The sequence below is a fragment of the Ambystoma mexicanum genome, chromosome 13 (assembly GCF_040938575.1).
Source record: "Ambystoma mexicanum isolate Mex_15411 chromosome 13, UKY_AmexF1_1, whole genome shotgun sequence".
NCBI lineage: Eukaryota > Metazoa > Chordata > Amphibia > Caudata > Ambystomatidae > Ambystoma > Ambystoma mexicanum.
In genome coordinates this window covers 58,699,629-58,722,974 of record NC_090938.1, presented here as the reverse complement: position 1 = coordinate 58,722,974, position 23,346 = coordinate 58,699,629, and the positions used below count along the sequence as shown (strand labels likewise).

Genomic DNA, 23,346 nt, shown 5'->3' with positions numbered 1-23,346 from the left:
TAACCCCCCAATGGATGGTACGAACCACTGAAAACACTCCTGGACTCAACTAGCAATAATAAGAACCAGTGGCAATGATCCAAGACAGAAAAACCATGAGATAATTGCAATATTCAATTTTTACTGGAACACCGCAGCAATAACAACCGAAGCATTCATCGACGGAGTATTCATAACAATCTATAACCTTGCTGAAAATCACCAACCTCCAGAAATAATAATCTGTGGAGATCTGAACATCAACTATTCACCCAGATTGGTACTCCTCGAACCCAAACGCAAACGCAACTTTCACCTAAACAAGATGGATGAACGAAATCCTCATTCGCGATCTCATCCTCCTAAATCACGCGATGAACAATTCCACATCTTACACGCCAACATGGACTAGAGGATCCACAACCGCAATCATTGATTACATATTCCTTTCACATAACTTGAATGAATCGGTTAAGTCAGCCCAAACAATAATTTTGGACAAAAGCGACCACAACCGACTGACTGTACACTTGCGCCTGTTAATGATCCAGAAGAAAACCTAACACCATGTTCACTAGAACTCGACGGAAGATCAAGACTCTGCATTCCCCAAAGAGCAATAGCACACCTACCAAAAAAACTCCTCACCTCCAACCGGACAGACGCTGAAAAACTGAACTATGAATGGATTTTACTACCCTTCCGTCAAACAGTTAAAAATCGACCACAACAAATCCACCAGCACACATAACCAGGAAATATGTAACAAGAAAATACGCCTGGCAAACTCAATACGGCAATTGAACAAATCAAAATCAGCAGAAAACAGGACACAGATCAAAAGACTGAAACATACAATTGGATAAAATCTCAACAAAAAATCCTCCAGCAAGCTGATGCAGAAAACATAATGGAAACATACAAGTCACATAACACCAGAGCGCTTTATAATCTCCTCAATGATTATTCACAAAAACAGCATAAGTTGACGGCTAACGTATAACAAGAATCATGGGTCACTCACTTCTCAACTATCTATGCAGCTCGAATTTCGCAACCCAAAGATGATAGGAACACGAACAAACCGAAATGGCTAGTAAAAGTGGACTATGATGATCTGATTCATATGATCAACTTAAATACCTCAAGAGCTCCTGGCCCTGACGGTATGTCAAATGCAGTCCTCAAACAAGACCCCGCCGGCCTGGGCGAACTTCATGTGCCAGATCATAACGAGTATAAACACCACCAACCAAATTCCAAGCACTTGGAGATCAGCTACAATCGTCCCCATTTATAAACAAAGATCCCGTGATGAACCACAGAACTTCCGTCCAATCGCCCTACTGGATCCGCTCGGAAAACTCTTTGCAACAACTCTTGAAACAACTAATTGCCTGGGCAACAGACAACGGCAGGTTTTCGGCAAGGCAAACGGGTTTCACTGCCAATGTCGGAACAAACATTAACCTGATACTACTTCACATGATCAAATACAAAGCAATCAACAGCAAGACCACCATATATGCAGCGTTTATCGACCTGAAGAGGGCCTTTGATGCCATATCACATTACAAACTGCGGTCAAAACATGGAAGTGCCCATTGAACATCTTGGAGCCAATCATCTTACTATACTCAGAAACCAACATAAAAGGGAGATTATCAAAACAAGGCGCCACCACCAGACCAATTGCCACATCAAACAGCCTAAAGGAAGGGTGCCCCCTTGCGGCGACCCTATACAATCTGTTCACAGCAGACATTGAAGAACATCTCATCAACAACCAAACCAACCCACCGAAAATAAATTCAACACCAGTGCCCATGATGGCATATGCAGATGATATTCTGCTTGATAAAACTCCCTCTGGACTACAAGTAGCACTCACTGCGCTGAGTAGTTACATGAACAAAAACGAACTAGTAATCAATACCTCAAAAAAAAAGACAATGACTAACCAAGCCTCATCAAAAAACTGCAAAACCACCAATATTTATCATCAATGGAACTCATCTAGAAAACGTGACAACCTTCAAATACTAATCAAAATCCGAAGAGCAATGACTTGACAAAAATAGAGCAAACATCACAAACATTGGTAAGACAAGGATGTCTACTTCACAGGAAATAGGGAAAATTCTTTTAGACCCATCATTGCCTACTACAGACTAAAATACATCCCTACAATAACCTATGGAACAGAAGCAATGATGAATGCTGGTACAGTCAAATGGATGAAATTTGAGGCAATTCTCTGGCGCAAGATCCAATGCCGCGAATACGACACGAAATGGCAACCAATCAATTGCATCCATTGTACTTTGGAAAAGACTAGATATTTTTCGCAAAATCCTTTCCGACGAGAAAACGCCAGCAATTCAAATCCTGAGAGCTCAACCAACCACCCTCAACAACACGGTACTACAAACATGGAAACAGTCTATCATGAAGGAAATGGTAAACAAAGAGATATGAGAATAACTTCTAATCCTTCGCCCACAACACGCCCAAATCAAACTTCTACAGAATGATTGGATAAAAACCATTCTAACGAAAAATGCCTACAAACAGAACCTCCAATGCAACAAAGACAACAGAAAAATCCATGAACCACCACCTTACCTTCTAATGTTTCCAGACCAAAACATCAGGACTATATTTCTAAGAATACGTCTGAACATCCTACCTACAAACTCATACCTGGAAACAACAAAGCAAATTGCAGAATCTACAGTGGTTTTGTGTTGGGGCAAAGTTGAAACAACGCCAGAAACCCTTTTCCATCTGGTCATGGAATGCCAGGCACTCGCATCGCAAGCAATTTGGGGCCTTCTTTGACCTTTCATCCCAGCAAATGAACACTGAAGAAAGATGGGTGGCCCTACTCTGTGGGCAAAACAACATATATACACAATCGCTCTCTCAGCAGTATACTCCAACTCAATAGAAGAAACTCCCGAGTTACTCTTAGCACTATCTTTCCATAACTTAAACAGATGAAAGTTTACAATTAAACTAACTCATCTAAAAATAAAAAATAAATGAAAATTATATTCGAGTCTGTGCCCATTTTGATCACTTTACCTCACTCCTTTTCAAAGCACCTTGTATCGACAAGCTCATGCTCAAGGAAACGTCTGCACTCAAGGGAAACCTAAAATGTAAGCTTGAATGGATTTCTGGATTTTGTCTTGGTAGCAGGAGTCCTTAGCCATGATTAAGGAATCCAGTGAGGTTTATTGAAGCAACCCCTTCTTCCTGCCTTCAATCATGCAGAGATTTTCCTCTTACAAAGCAGATAAGAATTAGACATCATTTAGGGACATGAAAATCCAAACTTAACATGTATTAAGTTTCTTGTGAAAAGACCATACCACCCAGTTTGCATTCCTGTATCAAAAATACTAATCCGAATGATGCAAACAAAATCGTATACCAACTTCTGGCAGAAATATAAAACCATCTTGCCTTTCTAGTTAATCAAATTAAACCAAAACAGGGAAGTGATTTTCAATTTAAAAACACTTTAATCTGCCAATGTTTATTCTGCTCTATCCAGGTCATATTTTCCCAGTAATTCTTACCAGCAAGAACACTTGCATTTGATCCTGCATTAGATTCCGTACATGCTTCGCAAACTGTAAAAAACAAAAGAAACCATGTACATGAATTATGGGCATATGCATTCACAAAGACAAATGACAACTCTACTACGTTCTTGAATCCTCCAAACAGCAACAATTGAACACTGCATGATTAATATCAACAATGCGTTGCAGGAGACCATGCCCACAGGCTCACAGAATGCATCGGTTTCTAAGTTTCATCAATAGAACCGATTTGGATACCGCAGAGCTGTATACAAAGTCATAGCAGTCAAAAATACAGGTGGCAGAGACTATGGCGCTGGCATGGGCCTTAGCAAGTAAGGTTAAATCCTGGATAAAGATGCAGAAATCCTTTGAGCAGGGGTGTGGGCTCTTGCCAGCCTGCTGACTTGTAGACTGTGAATGCACCTTTCCACTGCTGATGACGAACAGTTTCATACTTTATTCAGTGCTGTAAGGTATCAAAATTGAAAACCGACTGGGGCTCTGAAATGAAGAAGCATCTTAGAGTTGAAATCACAAAGAAACATTTCAATAGCATATAAAAGGCCAGTCTGATGTAAAGGTGTAGAAGTAAGATCAAACCAGTGGTGGTATGTTCCTTGCTATAAACATGTATTAAAGAAACTGAGGGTCGGGGAAAACCCAACTAGCCCTAATAAGAGGGGTTTCCCTGCCTCAAAAAAAATAAACCTAAGGGGTTTGTCAGGATGTCCAAAGGAAAAGGTCCACTGTCATGTCAAATTTCCTACCCTTATACTTAGGCACTCAAAATAAGGGTGATGGTGACCTTCATGGCTCAGAAGGTGGCCTTTCTTCTTCTGGTCGTGAGATTAATTGTTCTTTACTGGTTCGCAAAACGAAGTTATAAATGATGCAAAATATAATTCCCAAAACGGTTGTTGGGTTCAAACAGTGTCCAGAGAATGTCTCCCTTTTCTCAGTGTTCCCAAATACCTGGAGGGGGAAGGGGTGTGGGGAACATCTGTTTTTTATTTCCTCAGCTTCTTCCAAAGTGCCTAGAGATTGCCTTCCTTCGCCTTGGTATAATTTTCGCAACCACCATGGGGTGGGGGGGGGGGGGTTTGGACTCCAATCCCCTGGTGTCTTCTCCGAGCTACCCTGGTTCACTAACCCGATATGAATATCTCCAACAATCTAATCTTCATATGGGTGCGAGTCCCAGACTTGCCTTTCTTGCTAGGTTTCCCTTCTGGATAGACCTTGTTCACTCTCCTGCCAAATACTATTGTGCGAACCAAGGTATGATAAAGTCTCTTTTCCTCAGTCATGGCCCCAGACTCTGTTTTCTCGGTCTTTTTCTCTCCTCTGGGTTTTCTACCACCTTCTTAGGGCCCCAGCGTCTTCACAGCAACGTGCATACCTTTTTTCTCGTGGTCCATCACCGTCCTATTCTTCCTTGGCACCAGAGACCAGCCGCAGGGCTTCCCCAGACTCTCGCCGTCTTTCAGTCTGTGGCGGCTCTGCAGTTGCAAGGCTCCTTCGGCAGCACGGTTCTCCCTGGTCGCGCTTCCCAGGCCTCAGGAAGGACTACATTGCTTATCTGTAACTCCTGTTCTCCAGCATTCGTATCTTTCAGATTCACATGCTGTGAATATTCCCCAGCCCAAGCGGGAATCCTCGGTTACTTTTGGATATTACTTTTGAAAAGAAAAAAGTTAGGTATATTTTGTATGCTGTGTAAAAAGCCATGATATCAAAGAAGACAGACAAGTGATCACAGTTCAAGGGTGTTTATTGATCACCACAGGTGTGAAAAACACCCATCTAAACCTAAATCTAAGATGGGAGCAAGCTACGACCAAATACAGTCCTAATGGAGTCTTGTCAAATGAAAAGCGCTTATACTAAAAAAATAAAAACTATTACCAATCCTTACTCCTATGCTACAAAATAGTGTGGGACAATGTTCACAAAAAGAAAAAGTGTTCACAAAATAAGGCAGGATGTTTAGGCCATTGGCCTCACTTCCCCAAGTTTTTAGCATGGGACAAGGCGAGTCACTTGAGCACAGCACACTCATGGGCTTCAACATGAGGTCACAGTTCCTTTTACCAGCATCAGGGCCTCCTTTGCCAAAGTGTTTTAGTCAAAGTCTCTTGCTTCAGAGGTGCCGATGCACCGACAAAGAAAAGTTCCATTCAAATATTCAAGTCAGGCGCTTTACTCGTTGCCCGGGATCCCCCTCAGCCAGGCTCAGATAGTTTTCACAACTGTCCTCCCTCAGTCAGGTTCGGACCAATTCTGTTTCTAGACAATGTGAGGCTTTGTGCACAGGATGTAACTTAACCCGCTGCAGGACCACTTCGATTTCACCAATCAATATTTACATGTTCTGGGGGGTACCCGACAGACCTTCGAGTGAGCACCCACGAGGTGCTGGACCACTCTGTATCTGGTACCCAACTTTCTTTCATAAAGTTCAATCGCAAACAAGTTCTTTGTTCACACAACGTTGCTGCCTGCAACCTTGAGCATAACAGTCTGGTCCGTTTCTCCCGACTCACTAGCTGTGCTGAATTCATTGGCATTGCTTTGCTGTCAAAGTCAAGGACAGTACCACAGTGGCAAGCGCTTCTCCCCACCTTGGCCATCAATGCGGGAGAGCCCTGTGTACCTTTGGCACACGCTACACTGTTCGTCAGCTGTAATGCCTGGTCTTCTGTTTCTCTTCCTTGAGGCTTCTTGAAAGTCACAATCCTTTTGTGACAAGGGTAACCCACTGTCACCCTCTCTGGTCTCGCCGCCTTTCTCCTCGGTTTAAACTGCCATCCTGGAATAGCTGCTTCCTTGTGCATTTGGCCTTGCTCAGTGTGCTTTCGTGTGGGGAAGTGTGATGGAAGTCAGGTGTGTGTAGTTATCACTAATTGCCTGACCCTTGGGTTGGGACATGTTAGGTATACAGCTCTGGTGTTAGTCCGTTGTTGCTCACAATGGACTGTCCATGAGACAGTGTTTGTGTTGGGAAAGGAGAGGGTTGAGTTGCCAAGTATCCTACTTGGTTGGCTGGGGAAAAGGTGTCATAAGAAAGGGGATACAGCATCTCACCCTTTGGTGTCTGTTAGGCAGAATCCTGTGCAGTTCCTTTGGGGAACACTGCAAAGAGATTAAGACTACAGGAGTAAGCAGTAAACCCAATTGGTAGCAGTCTGTACCACCCAGATTTACCTGGTAGCTGTGGCTGAGCAGTCAGACTTCTCTCAAGAAGAGTAGGGCAGTATATAGAGTATACACAATAGGGCTAAAAACACAGTAGAGCAAACAAACACTGACCAGAGCTTTGTTTAAAAAGTATATAATTATTTATTTAAAACACTTTAGGCAATATACTAGCACTCTAAATCAAAAGTAAGTTAAAACACAGTCAGGTAAAGTATACACACCTCCCTTGATAACTATCAGACAAGTCAGTGTTAAAAACACCACGATTTGTTAAACGGATGTGAGCACATAACCTGATGGCACTCCAATAGTTCAGTTAAAGGGAGAGAAAAAGGCAGAGCATAGAAATAAGACAAGTCCCAACACTTTTAGGAGTTCTCAGCAAGGGAAAGAAGGCAGTATACCCTGTAGAGCCAAAGTTCATAGGCCAGGCCCACTTTAAAAATGGAGCAAAGCGAAATGTGCCCAGGATCACACGGTTTTAAATGCACTAAAATTCTTTGCAGAATGTTCAAAAGAGGTCGGGGCGATTCAAGAAGATAAAGTTGGAAGGTCTGGGGCCAACCCAGTTGGAAAGCCAAGGATTTAAGGGTCACCTTGGGCAACCCGAAGAAAGGGAGGCCAGGCAGGACACAGTACCTTAAAGAGAGGAAGCTCCAGCGGTGGCAGTTGTTCCTGGCAGTGGTTGCAGTTCGTTGTTTCGACCAGGGGAAGAGAGGATCTCGTCGAGGAGGAAACATGTAGTCGTTGCACTGCACAGGGATGAAACCAGCCGCGGAGTTAGTCGATAAAAGGTGCTTTCATTTTATTCGCGGTCAAAGTGGTGAAGCTTGGCTATCCGGCCGCCGGGGTGCTTGGCACGGGCGATTCGACCAAGAGACATCTTTGGAAGGCGAAAAGGGCGAACTGGTTGGTCCCACCAGCTCAGAGGAAGAAGACTCGTCCAGCAGAAGATCTGCTCTTGTCGTTGGGAAAGTGGTGCGTTCGTTGCAGCAGGGCACCACCGGTGGTGTCGTTGTTGCAGATGGCTCAGCTTCTTCCCTCTTCGGATTCTTAGGTTCTATGGCAACTTCTGAAGTTCCAGTCCCAAAGGCCCTGCTTTTATGCAGAAAAAACCCCATTCAACAGCCTCGCTGTCACTCAAACATTCTAAGTGGTGAGCTGGGCGGCTCACCACTGGCCCAATCAGAACAGAGTGTGACTTGAGTTGCTAAGACAACGCAGTCCAGGGTGCCAATTCCCCTCCCCACGCATCCTGTGTAACCCAGACAGAGTGACACCATTTGCAGGGAGTCTGTGGAGAAGCCCACCAAAAAGTGGAACAAAGGGCTCGACCTTGATCAGAGTTACAGAGGCGGACACGAACGCCATTTTAGAAAAGAGTTCTGGCAAAAAGACCCAACCGTTGATTTAATATTAAATAAACCGGCGATATCTTTAACATTGCACCAAAAAGTGGTGCGTTTAAAATCAATGGGAAAATCCCATTGAGAATATTCCGGTGGAATATTTCGCGTGGTAACCACTGCCACCAGCCAGAAACTTGACAAGGGGGGACTGGACAGTGACCCCTTGAAAACAGACCTGTGTAACACATACACAAAAAAAAAGATGATACCCTATGGAGTAAAAGACCCCATAGCCCAAAATCACACAAATAGTCAGAGACATTCCTCAAATCATGTCTAATAGTCAGAGTAAAAGAGTCTCACTCTTAGCAGGAGAAAAAACAAACCCCAAAAATCCAGTAAAGATGCTGGGGGACTCACTAGATTTGGGAAATTAGCCTTATAAGAGAATTCTCCCTAACAGTGTCCCACTTCAACATGCCCAAACTCCCCCACCCCCATCCAGGTGATCCTCCCACACTGGTCCACCCCCAGGAACTGGATCCAATAGCCATAGCTCTGACCCGGCCACCTCCATGACAGATCCCCAGGGACTAGCGGGTGAGACAACTTCAGGTTTCTCACAGCCGTCACCCTCGTTATGGGTGCTTTGAGCCCAACCAATGTTAAATTGAGTAGCAAGCTCCTCCTCTCCAGCCCTTCCTTAGATTCTGACCAGTCATAATGGACCCTGTTTTGGTATCGGAACGCCTTCACCTGGCTGGAGTGGATGGAGGTTGCATGTGAATCTATGACAAGGTACCAATGCTGGAGAACAGGAGTTACAAGTAAGCAACTTACTCCTTCTCCATCTTTGGATCTTTCATAGATTGACATGCTGGGAATAGATTACATAGCAGTATGGTCTTACGCAGGTGTAAAGGGGACTCCTACCTTATTGGAGCAGACTGCGCAGAACTGCTCGCCCTGTCTGAACATCCACTGCATGTTTCTCCAAGCGGTAGTGCCTGCTAAATGTGTAGGACACTCCAGGTTGCTGCCTAGCAAATGTCAATGAGCGGTACCCCTGCCCATGGTGCCGACAATGCTGCTGTGGATCTTGTGGAATGTGCCCAGTGCGTGCCTTTGAATGCTCTGCCCACTTTCAGGTGGCAGAACAAAATAGTGGAAGTAATACACCCGGATAAATTGTTTGGATATAGCTTTACCCTTATTGGCAGGGTCAAAGGCTACAAAGAGCTGAGCAGATGCCCTGAACGACTTGGTGCTGTCCAAGTAGTACTTGATGGCTCTTTTTACATCTGAAGTGTCCGCTGGTGTAGAGGCTTCTGGAAAAACACAGGTAGCGCTATGTTTGCATTTTTTGTGGAATTCCGTGGAAACCTTTGGAATTAATTTTGGATTGGTCATAAGTAGCACCTTATCTCTGGGAAAGCACAAGTAGGGTTCATTGACCACCCATGCCTGCAGTTCTGAACCCCTTCGGCTAATGTGACTGCCACAAGGAAAGCTACCTTCCAGATGTGCTTTATGCTGGCCGTGGCCTTTGGCTCGATTGGCTTTTTCATTAGTTCTTGGAGGACTGTATCGAGGCTACAATCCGGCGGAGTCGGCTTCGTTGGAGGGAAAACTCTAAAAAGCTTTTTTAGAAAATGCTTCACCAGCCTGTCGCTGAATAAGGACATGGAGCTTCTGTTCCTTCTATACCTGGAGGTGGTCGCAAGTGTACTTTGATGGATAAGTGACTGAGACCTTGTTTCGCTAGCGAGAGCAGGTAAGGGAGAAGTTGCTCCAGGGTGACGTTGAGTAGGACCAGCATTTACTGCCCTTGACACCAGTTACAGAACATTTTCTTTTTCCACGTAAAGCGATACAATCAGTTGTAGCTTGCCCCCTAGGTGTCAGACTATTGGTGAAACTGGTGCGGTAATTACTTGCACTTGTGTATCCTGTACCCGATTAGCCCCCCTGATGTTTGGGACAGCCTTCTGCCTGCTTGGCTGTGTTTTGTGCATTGGTGGGGACGTCCCAGGCATCTTTGGTCATGTTTGGCAATTCTTCTCCCTGCCGTTGCAGGGTTGTGTCCCCAACTATCTGGCTGAAGACTTTTCCCATCGACAACAGCGGTACTGCCAAGGACTCCTCCCTTGCAACTGACGACGTGCAGGAGGTTTATACTCCCGTCAATAAGGCTGTTTGCTTGGATCTCGATTTAGTTGGGAGCTGATTCTTGGTCAAGCTTGTGATTGATGAATGGGCCGATGAGCTTGTGGACGAGGGGTTCCTGGTTGATTAGCGTGCGGTCGACGAGGACTGGGTTGCCATGCTTGTGGGTGCTGTTCTCGTGGACGAGCGGTTGGTCGATGGAGGAAGGGAGCATCTCCCCGACATTGACGAAGGCCTTGACGGGCTCTTTGCTGGACCCTTTCGTCCCGTCGGCGATGAGGCCTTCGCATCTTCTGCACCCGTTGATGGGTCATGGGCGTGATGACGTTTATGTCATTTGGGCATCCTTTCCTCAGATTTGGCCCTCTTTTGAATGGAATCTCTTCCCCCTAGGAACAGCCATACTTTTAGTGGACTCCGAAGGTGGGCAATGACCCTCCTGGAGCCAACACACTAGGCACCGGTGCCTGTCTTTGAGGGTTTGGGCCAAACACTTAACAGATTTCACAATCTTCAGCTGAGTGGTTGGGATAAAGGCAATACATGTACTCACTGCGCCTGTCACCTTTGAAGACGTTCTTGAGGCCACAAGAGCTGCAGGCATTGAACAAATTTGTCTTGTCCTTATCCATTTTCCTGAGACAACGTCTTCCTTTGAGATTACTTCTTTTCCTGTCATGGAAGTAGGTTTTTGATTAAGTAAAACTGATTGAGGAAAATTAACTTGAGGAATCCTTCCATCGTGACACGCGGTTAGAATCTGAGGATGGGCTGGAGAGGAGGAGCTTACTACTCGATGTCCCATTGGATGGGAGTAAAGCACCCATAACTAGGGGGGACAGCATACAAAATACACGTACCTTTTCTTTAAAAAAATGTAATAGTATGCAGCGAATTTGTATCAGGTGATTAGGTTGAACTGCGGAGTTCCGCAGGGTTCATCTCCCTCACCATTATGGTTTAATTTGTAAATTAGTCCCTGCCTGGAGATCCTAAGACGCTATGGGTTTAATTTCCACTCTTATGCGGACGATACCCAGATCTTTATTAGGGTTAACTTTGCAGAAATATTTAGCAGACCTGGACACTGCCTAGATGAAATAAGTGACTGGATGTCCATTAATCAACTACAACTTAAAGCAGCAAACACTGAACTTATTTCGTTAGGACCTAGACATCTATTGACCTCGACCAAAAAACGGCCCATTCCCAACTTTGCTGGGAAGAAAAAAAAAAAAAAAAAAGAAAAAGTTTACACTTTGTCTCCAAGGTAAAGAATTTGGGCTGTGTGTGGCAAGATGATCTTGGCTGCGAAGGTCAGGGGTGAGGGGGTGGGGGCTAAGGACCAGGCGGTGCATTTTGTATTAAGACTTCTACGCCAGGCTCTTCCTTACATCCCTAAAGATCAGGCGTCTGTGGTTGGTGCACTGACCAGCGCCCACTTGGACTATTGTAATAGCCAATTTCTGGTAATTCACCTCAAAACAGATTTAGAGACTCCAGAAAGCACAAAATGCAGCAGTTGGGATGATTTTTAAGCTAAGGACACCTATTCACATGTCATCCTACCGTCAAGAGTTACACTGGCTACGGATAGAGGATCGTATTAGATTTAAGGCAGCCTGCCTTAAAGAGGTCAATGCGCCCCTCAATATTTGAGGGACTCAATCCATATCAGCCTGCAAGATCACTGCGCTCTAGCGATCGTCATCTCCTCTCTATCCCGCCCTCAGCGTAAAAGTCCCAGGAAGACTGTTTTTTTTCGGTGTTTGGGCCCAAGCTGTGCAACTCCTTACCACTTAAATTGAGGACCTGTAACTCAAAATCAATTTTGCAGAGCACTAAAAACATTTCTGTTTAAATAGAGTTCTACTAAGTCTTTGGCTGTCTGGTGAAGGGGTTTAGCTATATTCTATCTGAATCATGTTTGTCATCTGCACCATTATACGGTTTGGTCCGTTCTGTGCACGTTATAATTTCTAAAATACAAATATCCAAAAAAGTAACCAAGGAATCCCAGCTTGACGCCAGGGAATATTCACAGCATGTGAATCTATGAACGATTCAATGCTGGAGAACACCTGGAGCTGCTTCTCTCTGAAGTTGTCAAGCAGTCCCTCTGCATTGGACCTTCCTGCACTCTTAATGGAATCCCATATTGCTTGCCTCCTTCCTGGACTGTGCTGCTCTCGCGGTTCCTCCAGGGAGTATCCGACTATTCCCAGTCCTAATTTTATTCTCTGTTGCATTTCAGATAGGCCATAATGATTAGACTGCATGGTTTGGATCTGCGCAGTACTCTGCATTACTCTGCAGTTCTTCATCTCAGTTTAAGAGACAATGCTCAACTTGGTTACTTGAGCTTTTCCTCGCCCCAGTCTTCCTACATGTTCACACAGGTAGTCTACTTGTCCTAGTGTCTACCTTGCACAGGTACATGGAAGTGTAGGGCACAATGGGATACTGCCCAGGATGGAGGTTGTGAAGGGCGAGTACCACATTCACCTGGTAACATCGTCCCTCGTCCCATAAGGGATTTTGCCTCCCATTTGATCCTCCTATGACGCACCACCCCCAGGGGGACTATTGGACTGTGGCCGCACTGCCCTGGCCCAATGAGAAGGGCTCCCGATATTGAAAAGGGATGCGATCCAAGGATTCGTCACTGTCCTTTGTGCCCTCCTGGGTATTTAATTTATAGACTGTCTGGTTAGTAGGTTTTTAGATCACTCTATATGGGCTGGAGGAAGAGTAAACAGACGTTTGAGGTAAAACTGATGAATCGGGATTAAGGTGGAAAGGAAGTTAATGAGAAAGAAATTGTATGGCAATAACGACATGATTGAGGGCGGGGCAGGAATCTAGACAGAGGTGTGGGTGCACATTGAGGGCCTCAGAAGCATGAAACCTCTTTCATAACTCCTTAAAAGTTTGCCAACCAAAGGACTTGGTACACCCTTATTATTCATCCTGGCATTATCAGATGGTCAGAGGCACAGTTTGATAAAAAAAGTTGTTTAAAACCAGAACAAGAGGTCGACACACCCCCCCTCTCAACTTCCACAGATATGAATCTGGTATCAGGGACGGCAGTGTAAACAATCTCTAGACATTCGTGCACGTTTCTTTTGACATTTGATGTTATACCCACTCTGCGGACATTGGCCACGATGGTCTGCAGTGCTCTGGCAGATCAGTTTTAAATCCTGGTCAGGTTTAATATTTGGCATGTATTAGTGATATGCTGTCTGACCCCCCCCTCCCATTGCTGCAGGTGAATACAAGCCAATTTGCCTTGAAACATTACCACAAGGCTTTTAAAAACGTTCTGGAGCCAAATTTACTGTTTGACTATCCAAGTTGAATACATTGCATTTCAAAGGAAGTGGTTTAGGGTCCTTGATTATGCCCAAAGCACTGGTTTGCGACGACCTCAGTTTGAAAAACTTCTGCTTTTAGTGGCTACCTCATTGTGAAAACCATAATTCAACCTATTGCGCCTATGAAGTAGAAGTGCACGATAGATAGCCAGGAACAGTGGCCTTCAAGACAATTCTCTGCAATGGCTGTGAACGGCACATGGGATGACTGGAAAGTTATCTAAAACCATGTCCTGCTCACGTAGGCTGGTGAAGAAAGCCTGCTCGCCACATGAGGACTTAAGTCAAGCCCAAAGCTTCCATTCAGAACAATATAGCTACAAATTACATATGGTTACTAGGTTTTAAAACCACAAAAACATGGACCACCAGACCTTTCAACACATGGAGACCTTACTAAGCAAGTACCTCTACTAAAGAGCAGGGGAGGCATGTTTAAAGTGCAGAGCAGCAGCCAAACGCCTCTACAGGAAGTCCAGCCCCTTACTGCCTGTACGTTGGAAGCCTGAACCTGCACCATGCTTGACACCAGTAATTGTGACTATGCCAAGACAAATGTTCGAGAAAAGGTATCCGTTAAGAAAGCCATACTAGATGTATGCCCGAAGAGATGATTATCTCTTCGAAAAGGTCCCGGAAGGTATATAAAAACGATACAAAGAGAAGCTGGTGACATCACACAAAGTAAGTGACACTCTAAAAGAAGATGATGTATGGACCATCTAGCACCTGATGACAAAAAGTGACCGTTCCTGTGCAGGAAAGAATATGGCAAGCATATATGTGACACACTGAAGACGATGCAAACTGTTCAATAAATGTGAAGACACAGCAACGCAAGTAGACTAAGTGATCATAGAAGCGGAGTATATGTAGTCAATAGACCGCAGGCGAAGCCGCCATTATATATGAAGAAACTGGACATCAGTATCACAATTTTAGTAAACTCATACCCATGGAGAAGGAGGATCGAAAACTGTCACAGCAAAGAATTAGCTGGAAGCATGAAGGAGTCAAGGCTGTCTGGCCTGATGTCAAGACTGGAGGCAGCCAAGAACTGGTTATCTGGTCTCAAAAGCAGAAAAAGTGAGAAGCAGGAACATCCATTAAGGTGCAAAGAAAGAACACCACGAGTGCCAAGATTATTAATTCAAGACAAATGCTAGAAAACAGGCCGAAATGTGGTCTGTCACGGGAGCCAAGGATGAAGTTAGGCATGCAGACCAGAAATGTGATAAGCGTGTACCCCTACTCCCTTATATTCCCAGAGAAAGAAACTACTGCAAGGACAAGTTCAAAGAGTCTGCATGGCAGAAGGCATAAACAAAGAGATGTGGGGCTAATTGGGTGGGGAGGTGAAGTCAAGTTCACCCCCTGGCACCAGGGTCAGAACTCACATGCTGCTAGTGAGCAAAATGTTCCAGCCATGACACGAGTGTGCCAACCAATTGTAGAGGGCCATATAACGAACGGTCTTATAGTTCAAGAGCCAATAGTATTCTGTGTACTTAAGTGTTGAGAATGACTGGGACTAGAGGCAAGCTTAAGTTGTCCACCTGACAGACGGTCCATCACAGCACCAGTCCCTATAGAAACTATATTTAGATGTTCTCCTTTAGCCAATTCTGACCCTAACTAGCTTTTTCTTATTTGCCACATAGTATGACATTATGTATGACAAATTTATGATATATTAGCATGTTTTTATGTGATTTGCACTGAGACCTCGAGCGAACGTCTGTGGATGTCCATTGTAAATCCCCGTTTTAGACAATGGATATTAAAAACAATCGAAAAAGATTTTCCCAACTTCCTGAGTCGGTCTTATTATTTAGTGTAAGAGTTACTCTGCATCCCATCCATTGCATGACATGTTACTGATTAAGGACCATATGTTCACTTGGTAGCAATGTCGGATGGTTCAGACCCGGCGAACTGTAAGCTCCAGAGTTTGACGATCGGACATCCTACGCCATTTAGCCCGAAGATCACTGGGTTTCCTGTGGAACGAGCCCAACAGAATTCTTGCAAGAAAATGCAGATGGTGGGCAAGGTCCCTCTGATGAAATCCCTAAGCGGTTTCTACAGGAGCTTTGCGGATAGAAGGCGAAAGTGGTTGGTTGGAGGAGAAGATACCGAAGGCTTGGAGTGAAACGATAGAATGGAGAGTAGATTGAGGGGAATGGCAAACTAAGGGACGGGATTGTGGTAATTTTAAAAGTAACGAGTGTAAAAGGAAATATTGCATGAAGAACCAGTTACTTATCAACTGTAACGTTCTTTTGACTGGATGTTCCTCCCATGTATTCCTCATCTTAGATAGACTCCCATTGCAGTTGTCATTTAGAGGAGGAGGGAGTACCATAGTTCTTCAATTATGCATAGAATTAAGGACGGCTTTTGCAAAAAGGCCTCCTTGGTAAGAAGTGGTGTCTAACCAATGATTGGTAAAAGTGTGTATTGATGATCAAGTGGCCGCAGCACAAATGTCTTGCACTGGGACACCCCTCTGAAGTTGCTATGCCCCTGGTTGAATGAGCCCTTAAACCATCTGGAGGCTCGTTCCCAGTCAATTTGCAACATTAGATATTGCTACGATAATCCATCTGGATATAGTTTGCTTGGACACACCAAGGCCCAATTTGTGTCCAGTATAAAAGAAAACAACTGATCTGTTCTAAATCTTTTCAGTCTAGATATGTAGAAACAGAGCCCTTTTAGGGTCTAGTCTGGAATCTTTCGTAGCGTGCAGTGGAGGATAAAAGGATGGCAAAGTGATTTTCTGTGACAGATGGAAATCCAAAACTATTTTAAACAACTTTATCCTTGTGGAAAACCGTGTGAGGAGGCTTGCAAGAGAGTGCTTGCAACTCACTCACCCTGCGGGCTGAAGTTGGAGCCACTAGAACAGTTTTTAAAGTTAGGAGCCTTAAAGGACAAGAATGTAAAGGCTCAAAAGGGGCACACAAACTTTAAAACTAAATTTAAATCCCAAATGGGAACTTGGAATGGTGTAGGAGGGAACACATTTGTTAACCCTTGGATAACTAAAGGCATTTTGAAATCTGAAACTTCTTCTGAGGAGCGCTTGAAGATAGATAGCACTGCCAAATATCCTTTAATAGTTCCAACTTGGAGCCCCGAGTTGGCTAAATGTAATACATTCTTATCCCTGCACCAGTTACTGAATTTCTTCCAACGACACCGGTGTAAGGATTTTGTTGCTGGCCTTCTGGCCAAAAGCAGAATCTCCATAACGTCATCCGGGAGGTCCCAATCCTTATATCTCAACCTCTCAGAAGCCAGGTGTGAAGGTTGAGTGTCTTGACCTCTGGATGGAGAACCCAACCTTCCTCTTGTAAGGGAAGATACTCTCTTTGTGGAAGACGTATTGAGGGAAGATGGACATGTCCAGAAGGTCCAGGTACCACGTCCTCCTGGCCCAGTCCGGGACAATTGGGATCATGGTTCCCGTGAACTTTCTCAACCTCCTGATTACATGAGGAATCACGGGGACTGGAGGAAACGCGTAAAGGAGTGGACATACCCAGTCCACTACGAACAAGTTCCCTAGAGCTCCTCTCGGGGGAAATTCCCTTGAGCAACACAGTTCGCACTTCCGGTTGGCCCCAGTCGCGAGCAGATCCACTTGAGGGGTTCCCCAAAGGGTGAAGATCTCTTGAAGGCCTTTCTGAGCTAGCTCCCACTCGTGGGAGACTGCTCTGCCTGCTCAGAGCGTCCGCCGCCATGTTCAGCTCTCAAGTGCCAACAGATTCCTTCTTGCATTGTCCAGAACCAGAGCTGCATTGCCTCTGCACAGTGGTATTGATCTTACGCCTTCTCTGTTTTTGAGGTAGTACATGGCCACTGTTGTCTGTCATTATCAGGACATTCTTTCCCTGTAAAGAGGGCAGAAAGGCATTCAACGCTAGTCTGATTGCCCTTAGTTTCAACGGGTTGATGTGTAGTTTGGACTCCGATGGAGACCAAGGACCGCCGATTGTCAGATCGTTGGTGTGGGCTCCCCACCCTGTGAGTGAGGCGTCCGTCATTACAGTCATCTCCGGCCATGGTTGCCAAAAGGTTCCCCTCTGAGGATATTTTCCTTGTGAGCCCACCATAGGAGATCTTGAGCCACCTTGGACGGGACTTTTAGAAGATCTGACATCTCCCCTGACAATTGGGACCATTGAATCCTGAGGACCCATTGAAGGGGACTCATCCTCAGTCGAGCCTCTGGCACCAGAAAAATACAGGATGCCATGAGGCCTAGCAACCTTAGGAAGTCGAACGCCGGTAGATGTTGGGCATTCTGAAATGTTGTTACCATCTGCAGAATATGGTGAGTTCTTTCCCCGGGAGGCGAGGCTTTCCCCGAGGTGGTGTCCAGGACCGCTCGGATGAATTGGAGTCTTTGGCTCAGAATCATTTGTGACTTCTTGTAATGGAGGGAGAAGCCCAATTTGTGTAGGTAGTGACGGGTCATGGCCAGATGTCCCTGGGCCAGTTTGGGTGAACTTGCCCTGATTAACCAATCGTCCAGATAAGGGTAGCTGTGCATCCCCTCCCTCCCGAGACTCGCTGCCACTACCGCCATTAGTTTGGTGAAGACCCTCGGGCGAGGTCAGCCCAAATGGCAGAACTCGAAACTGATAGTGAGATCCGCCAATTGCGAACCTCAGATACTCTGTGTTTGAGATGGATTGGCACATGAACGTAAGCATCCTGAAGGTCCAATGAAACCAGACAGTCCTGAAGCTGAAGAGCCTGAAGGATCTGAGAAAGGGTCACCATCTTGAACTTGTCCTTCCTGAAGAATTTGTTCAAATTTCTCAAGTCCAAGATGGGTCTCAATCCTCTGTCCTTTTTGGGAATGTAGTGTTCCTCTCCACTACAGATACATGTTCTATTGCACCTTTCTCTAGCAGGGTTAAAATCTCCTGCACAAGGAGCGGGTCTGGAATTTTTACAGAGTCAGCTCCCGGTGGATGATCTTGAGGCCTTTGATGAAAAGGAAGACAGTAACCATGGGTCACTATCTCTAATGCCCAGGCATCCGACGTAATGCCCTGCCATTCGTCCAGATACTGAGTGATTCTGCCTCCCACCGGGGTCTTGTGGGTTAAGGCCTCAAAGTGGCTTTGCAGCGGTTGCAGCAGTGGCTGAGGAGGTAGTAGCCGCTGCTGTGGCTGATCTATCTCCTCTCCCTTTTCCACCACAAAAGGGTTTTCTTTGTTGTCCCCTCTGACTGGCCTGCCCTCTCCCTTTTCCAAAAGAGCAATAGAAGCGAAAAGGAAGACTCTTCCAGGAAGATGACCCTGCATAAGAGTGTTGCTGAGGTTGCCTTACAGCCGTGCAGAGTGATTTTGCTGCCGCTTTCGAGGTCTGCAGCTTCTCCAAGCTCTCGTCCGCCTTGCTGCCAAACAACCTCAAGCCGTCAAAGGGCATATTGAGTAATCTGGATTGTACATCAGATGCAAAACCAGATTTCTTAGCCATGCAAATCTATGCAATATTGCGCTAGATGCCATGGATCTGCTTATACTCTCTGCAGTATCCAGTCCTGACTGGAGGCACTCCTCCATAGCCTCCTTCCCATCCTTTACTATCGCCAGGAAACCATCCAGCTCCTCACCCTCCGGGATATGATCAGCCGCTGCATCTAAGCAGCTCCACAGGGTGCAAGTAAACCTAGCTAATGTACAAGTGACATTTGGAGATTTAAGGGCCATACTACCAGAAGTAAAAGCTTTCCACGCCCAGGCATCAATCTTTTTGTCGTCCCTGTCAGGGGCATAGAGGGATAAACCGACTGTGTTCTCAGTCGCAGCTTGCATCACCAAGCTTTCAGGCGAAGGGTGCTCAGATAAATATTCTGGATCCGAGGGAGCAGGTATATACTTTCCTACAAATTTCTTATTTACAGCCGGTAGAGATTCGGGTGTCTCCCAATTTGTCATAACTCTTTTGGAAAGCTTGGTGGAAGGGAAGAACTGGGTCTTTCTGAGGTCCTTCTTCAATAATATCTGTTAAGTTGTCCTGGTCATATCTTGGGGAAACTGACTTCCACCCCATAAAATCCATCACTCTTCCCATGAGGTTCCTATACCCCGGTTCAGCATGGTCTGTGGGGTCAGGCCTTTCAAAATCTACCTCAGGTGAGGTATCTAGGCCACTGGCCGATTGTAGGCAGTCATAAAGGTCTGACATTTTTGAATTAGGATCCACCAGTTCCTCAGGGACTTATCTTGTCCAAATCAAACACCAGCTGATGTAATTTCCTCATCAGAGGTGTGTTCCTCAAAAATAGACAGATTGAAAAAATTCCTGCCTGGGCTGAGGCTGGACATTTTTTTCTGGTAATGGTGGAACAGACCTAGCGTTAGCCATAGTTGTCATCGTGGTGACCGGTATGAAAGATTTCCCGGACAAAGGCGTTGACGGAATCAACACCGGCTTCGATACACTCGAAGGAATCCTGAGGTTATCGAAGAGGTTTTTCATGTCGAATAAGGCTTAGACACTGAGGCCGAAGGTATCAATGCCATTTTTGGCTTCAACGGCATTGTCGAAGGATGTATCTAGTCGCTAGCCGACTTCGAGGAGGATGCCATTTTGTCCTCAGGCAACCTCGATATATGCACCAAAGGTTTCTGTATAGTCTCATGAGGCGCTGGAGAATCATCGTCCGAGGACGCCCTCGACTTTGTCGGATTTCGTGTGATGGATTTCCCTCTGTCACCTTTAGAGTGGACAGGGGCATGCTCTTCACGCAACTTTGAGGGGGTATGGGCCTGCCTTCTCAAATTTTTTTTTAGCATTGAAGCCGTAAAGGCCTCCTATTTCTTTGGGGAATCATGTTTCGAAGGACAAAAATTTTACCTTCTGTCGGGTGCGGAAGACGAAGATCTTGTAACGCTCACCTGATTCCCACGGAGGCGCTGGTCTAGGCAGGAAGGTGTCTGACTCGAAAAGTGATGTGCAGGACTCGATTGGCTTCTGGGGCTGAGCCTCTTCGCACTGTGTGTCGAACTCGAAGGGTGAGATTTCTGCAGGTGAAAGAATATATGGGGTTAAAGATCTGGGCAATTGAGTGTCCTCTCTCTCTCTCTCTCTCTCTCTCTCTCTCTCTCTCTCTCTTCTAAGCTTCTCCGTAGAGCCCCCAGGTCAACGTGCTCACCTTAGATAGGTGAATGCTGGACTCTCCATCTGCGTCTGGTGCAGGGTGCCGTTGCCAGTTCCTTCACTGGGTGAAACGTAGGCCTCTTAACATCAGAGGATCGCAACCGCCGTTAACAGCACGAGCGGTGAGTTTCCGGACACCTTTTAGTCCATATAGTCTTTAGATGCGTGGACACGTAAGTATTGAACAGGGCTCGGAATAATGCTTTCTTCTATTTGTTTTGCAGGGCTCTTGTGTTAGAAGATGGAATGAAGAGAGCCAAAGCTGGAGCCAGAGCCTTGGAAAGAAGCGCTTGGAAATGCGTAAGTAAATGCAAGCGCTTTAACTGTCTCTTTCCTTCACAGCTGTGAGTTCGTGCTGAAGAGATGCTGGAAAACGCCGGAGTAGTTGCAGGCGCTCTATTGTGGCGAGCGCGATGGGCGTAAGTAAATACCTGTCTAATGTCTCTTCTTTTGTCTTTCAGATGCTGGGTTGCAGCGTTGAAAACATCCGGAATTCGTGGAGTGCCGGTAAGTAATAACTATGCTTTTGTCTCCACAGGCGGAGGTGCAGCGTGAAGAAATAGTCGCTGCCGATGGACCAGGTAAGGAATGCGTTGCATGTGAAGTCGCCGTGCTAACCTGTTGTTTCTTGTCTTTTACAGGCGCTGCTGAAGACTGGATACTGGAATGGTAAGTATTGTTCTTGCAGGTACAGGATCGGAAGAAGAAAAGCTGGAACAGACTCGGTGAGCGTTCTGCTGCAGATGCAGAATAACGCGAAGCACGCTTCATCAATCGGGTGTGGTTTAAATAGCCTAGGAGTGATGAGGCATCTTCCTCCACGGCCCCGCCTAGGTAAGAAAAGAGTTCCTGTTCCAGAAGAGTTCCAGTGTTGTATCCAGGGCGTGGAGCTTGCCCCACCCAGGTAAGAAAATAGTTCCGGCTTACAGAGGATTCCTATGTAGCTGGTAAGTAAGCAGCATGGTCTGCTGCAGGTAAGTCCACCCAAGCATCTTCACACATATTATGAGCCCGGCGCTTCCAGTGCCGGGACCGATGGCTTTGATGAGCCTGGTGCCACCGGCGCCAGGACAAGGTCCAAAAGGTCCCAGTGGGGACCAGCTGGTGCCTAGGCTTAGGATTAGGGGCCTGCTTCCAAGGACGTTGGGCTGGTCCTGGCTCCTTGGAAGCAGTGATCATGACAGCACCCCCCCTCAAGGCCCCTCCTAAGCGTGTCTTCTCTGGGGGTTTTGGCTTGTCGGGGTGATTCAGATGGAATTTCTTGACCAGACGAGGTGCGTGGACATATTCTGAAGGTTCCCAAGACCTTTCCTGGGGGCCGTATCCTTTCCAATCAACCAGGTAATATAATTTAGATTTGGAGATTTTGGAGTCTAGGATGTTCTTTACTTCGAATTCAAGTTCTCCTTCTACCAAAACAGGTTCTGGGAGTTCAGTCAATCGGGTTTCTGGTTGTACTGGTTTTAATAGGGAGACATGAAATACTGGATGTATTTTCATATGCGCAGGTAATTCCAATTTGACAGCCACCGGATTAACTATGGCAGCGATGAGATAGGGTCCAAGGTATCTCGGGATGAAGGTGCGGGGTCCTTTTAGAGGCAGGTGCTTAGTGGATAACCAGACCTGGTCTCCTACTGCGTAGTGAGGGGCCTCTTTACGGTGTCGATCTGCTCCTTTTTTGAATTGAGCTTTAGCTCTTTGCAGATGGGCAGTGGCTTCCTTAAAAGCACGAGTGATCTCCGAGTGCAAGTGATCCACAGCAGGTGTTTCGAATTCTTGGGGAGGATCCAGGTTAGAGGTTCTAGGATGGTGTCCGTATAATAGGAAGAAGGGAGTCTTCCCGGTTCCAGAATGAGTCGAATTGTTGTAAGCGTATTCAGCGATCCAAAGAATATCCTTCCAAGGGTTTTCAGTTTGTTGGAGCATGCAACGTAGATATTGCTCTAGAGTCTGATTTGTCCTCTCGGTTTGTCCGTCAGTTTGGGGATGGTGACTGGTTGAAAGTCTTACATCAATTTGGGCTAGACGACAGCAACTTCGCCAAAAGTGGGAGATGAATTGACTTCCCCTATCGGAGACCAAAACCGAGGGAAAACCGTGTAACCGAACGATGTTTTCTAAGAATTCTCGGGCCAATACTGAAGCTGAAGGTAGGCCCTTCAGGGGAATGAAGTGAGCCATCTTGGAGAATAGATCTACGACTACTAAAATGGTATTATACCCTGAGCATGGAGGTAAGTCCGTGATGAAATCCATGGACAGGGTATGCCATGGACAGGGAGGGATGTCTAATGGGTGTAATAGGCCGGCTGGTTTCTCCTTCTGACTTTTATTCTGGGCACACACACCGCAGGAGATTACAAAGTCTCTAATATCCTTCTTCCATGATGGCCACCAGAAATGTCTTTTGATCTTTTCCATGGTTTTGGTAATGCCAGGGTGACCCTCCATTAGAGAGTCGTGATAACAGGAGATTACTTGTTTTTGTAT

General features: G+C 45.8%; 1 protein-coding gene across 26 annotated transcripts in view; it reads right to left on the bottom strand.

The window, feature by feature from the left end:
* LOC138520852 (membrane cofactor protein-like) overlaps window positions 1-23,346 on the bottom strand; it is a 382,475-nt gene that overhangs the window by 58,505 nt on the left and 300,624 nt on the right. For all 26 annotated transcript variants that reach the window (XM_069633230.1, XM_069633234.1, XM_069633235.1 and 23 more), the window contains one exon: window positions 3,567-3,620. In XM_069633230.1, coding sequence (XP_069489331.1) covers window positions 3,567-3,620 — 54 coding nt within the window. The remainder of the gene's footprint in view (window positions 1-3,566; window positions 3,621-23,346) is intronic.